At 31.0% G+C, this 2,929-nt stretch overlaps 1 protein-coding gene across 2 annotated transcripts in view; it reads right to left on the bottom strand.

Moving 5' to 3' along the window:
• LOC110422402 (basic helix-loop-helix (bHLH) DNA-binding superfamily protein) overlaps positions 1 to 2,929 on the bottom strand; it is a 3,623-nt gene continuing 694 nt past the window's right edge. The window contains exons 1-6 of one of the 2 annotated variants that reach the window (XM_021436280.2): positions 2,904 to 2,929; positions 2,216 to 2,416; positions 1,960 to 2,025; positions 1,066 to 1,134; positions 892 to 969; positions 1 to 111 (exon numbers count right to left, since the gene is read on the bottom strand). The exon at positions 2,904 to 2,929 is cut by the window's right edge and continues 694 nt beyond it. In XM_021436280.2, coding sequence (XP_021291955.1) covers positions 7 to 111; positions 892 to 969; positions 1,066 to 1,134; positions 1,960 to 2,025; positions 2,216 to 2,416; positions 2,904 to 2,929 — 545 coding nt within the window. In that variant the 3' untranslated portion in view covers positions 1 to 6. Of the gene's footprint in view, positions 454 to 891; positions 970 to 1,065; positions 1,135 to 1,959; positions 2,026 to 2,215; positions 2,417 to 2,903 lie in introns of both variants that reach the window. The other variant, XM_021436281.2, reaches the window with a different exon arrangement.

Below are 2,929 nucleotides of genomic sequence, written 5' to 3'. Positions count from 1 at the left end.
ATGAATTTAGGAAATCATAACTGATTTGTTGGTTGAAAAACTAGGATCAGATTCCAAAGATAACTTTGGCTTGCAGGGAGCAGTAACTTCAAGAATCTTCTTGCTTGGTGCCTATGTTAGAGGAAACATGACTATCAGAGTCTTCCCTTTTTAAAGTTGAAGAGTTCAAAAGAGACTATTAAGTGCCTAATTTAAGCTTACTAGTTTTCTCTATATTTCTTACAGTGGTAGGATCCAGAAGATGGAAGACCCTTAACATTGTAGTTATTACTCACATGGCTGAATCCAATAGAGAAAATTTACAAAGAATAAGTTTTGAATATGACTCTTCGGGATAACAGATTTCAATTACATTTTAATAGAATTTAAGCTTTCAGGCACACCTAAGCATCTGACTCAATGGTAGGTGCATCTATCCTTCTGCTCATAGCGTTGGGTTCCAATCCCCCCTTCCTTAAATAAAAAAAGAAAAAAATAAAAAAGATTTAAGCTTTCAGGCTTGGTTGTAAATTGCTTCACACTGAAATATTCAGATTTTTTAACAACCGCCCTCCCTCACTCCCCAAAAAAAAAAATCAAATCTGGTATTTCAGAATATATGCATAAAACCAGTGATGGAGGACCTTAGTTATTCAATCTACAGTAGGACAAGTAACTTGAACTACATCAATGCAAAGTTGAACACTTGGTCTTATTTTAATCAGCAATCGAATTTACCATCTGAATTTTATGTCATGAAGCACTATAATGGCTTCTGATAAGTATCTAGAGTGATCCCAAAATGAAGCAGCAGTTTTTGACTCACATCAGACTTTAATTTGATGCTATTCATGCTAATAGCTCATATGATGACAAAAATATTAAGTGATCAATCAACTTAAGCAGACTTACATCCTTCGAATGAAAGCCTTCGATGCTAGGACTCATGTTCATCCTTGAATTAACTGCTTCTAGCTTCATTGACAGGAACTACAACATTGCACTATATTAGGTTAAGGCTTGAATGGATAGCCTAAAAACTCAGAAATTGGTACACCAAGACAGAAAGATGTGTAAGATACATACCTCAACCTGCCGCTGCAGCGACTGGATATAATTAATTATCTCATCAAGGACAAGTGCTTTTCCAATGACCTGATTGAAAAGTTTGTATTAAGGTTTAATATAATAACAAAATAAGAAAATATAAATAATAACAAAAGACACCATCACAATTTTTCCTCAAGCTGAGTGGTAAGGAACTGACTAGAATATACAAAAGATATAAGACGATACACGACACCACTATAGTAAATACCATAGTAATTAAATCGAGATACATATCGTGTATTGAAATCTTATTTTTTAGTATCAAGTAATGAGTGTCGTATTGTATTGCAAGATACAATAAAAAATTTTAAAAATAATTATAAATAATATTTATATATATAAAATAAAGAAAAAAAATAAAAAATATAATTTTTTTAACAAAAATAAACATTATAAGACATAAATTGAAACGATAATTATTTTTTTAATTTAAACTTTTAAGATATTCTTTATTAATATAGATTTTTAAATAAAATATACAATTTATCATATTAATTTATTAATTAAAAATTAAAAAACATTTATCAAGCTAAAATTTAAAGGAATTCAATTTTTGTAGTATTTTTTGGTTTAAAATCTAAAAATTAAATCTCATAAAATATAAATTTTCATGTTCCAATTCAAAAAAATAATAAAAAATTAAAATTTTTAATAATTAATTAAATATAAGCTTATAAAAAATGTATCGACTATATCATACAATACGCCCACATACCGTAAGATACATATCGCGTATCATATGATACGCTTGGATACTTGATCAAATACGACATAACCATAAATACATGTCGTTTTCTACTAGTATCATATCGTATCGTATCATGTGATATGTATGGCGTATCGTACGATAGTGATAACTATGATAAATACCTTATTACATCCAGGGACCAAATCTTGAAGAATCTTCATCCTCTCGCTAATCTTCTCTCTCCTGGCCTGCAAATTAAAACTTATTCTAACAGCATGTTTCAAAAGGGCTCAAACCACTCTGCTTTACTACTCACATTATCACCTGAACCAGTAAGACCCATGAATCTGGATCTACAGTTTGTTTAAGAGTATGAAAGTTACATTTCTCAGTTTTTAAGTTGAAAATTGCAAATTAAATAAGATTTAAGTGAATTACTCTTTCAGCCAGACTATGGCTATCCGTAGCTTGACCCCTTCTGGCTCTGACATGAATATAGTCTTGCTTGGGCGGTTCAGCAGGTTTACTAGACTGTTCTGGCTTGCTACCAGCTGCAGAACTTGCTTCCACCTCAGTTTTAGAATCTGCATTTTCATTCTTTGTCCACGACGATTTCATCCGCTTTCCATTTGAATCATTCTGTTAAAACATAAACTATAAGCCATCATGTTACCAAAATATAAACCAACATTAACTCATATGCGTTTAAACCAGCCCCAATTTAAACCATTTATTATGCCTTACCTCTTAAAACATAGTTTACTAGTGAATTAAAACATCTACAACTAAAAATAAAACCAAAATGAACCCAAATTTCTCTAAGTGAATTTCTTTTCATCCTCAATGAATTGAAGTCAAAGCAAAGCCCAGAACTTGGCTTGAGCTACAAGGAGAGACTCTAAGGAAGAACTGAATTTGAGTAAAAGAAGCTAACTATGAAACAAAATCCACACCAAATTCAATCCAAAAACCTCACATTAAAGAGAAAAACTAAAAAATTTCCTCATTAAGTGACCTTAAATTCCAAAACTTTCCTACCATTGTCTTGTCTACGAAGCAACTCATAATCCAGCAGATAAAATCAATTAAAAAACCCATAAATTAAAACAAAAAAAAAACCACCCACCAATTCATTTGCACTGGTAGTAGAAA

Source organism: Theobroma umbraticum, unplaced genomic scaffold (genome assembly GCF_002168275.2).
Source record: "Theobroma umbraticum cultivar Fairchild unplaced genomic scaffold, ASM216827v3 scaffold_146.0, whole genome shotgun sequence".
In the NCBI taxonomy this organism is placed as follows: domain Eukaryota; kingdom Viridiplantae; phylum Streptophyta; class Magnoliopsida; order Malvales; family Malvaceae; genus Theobroma; species Theobroma umbraticum.
Note: the sequence above shows the minus strand (reverse complement) of the source record. Positions and strands in the feature narration are given on the sequence as shown.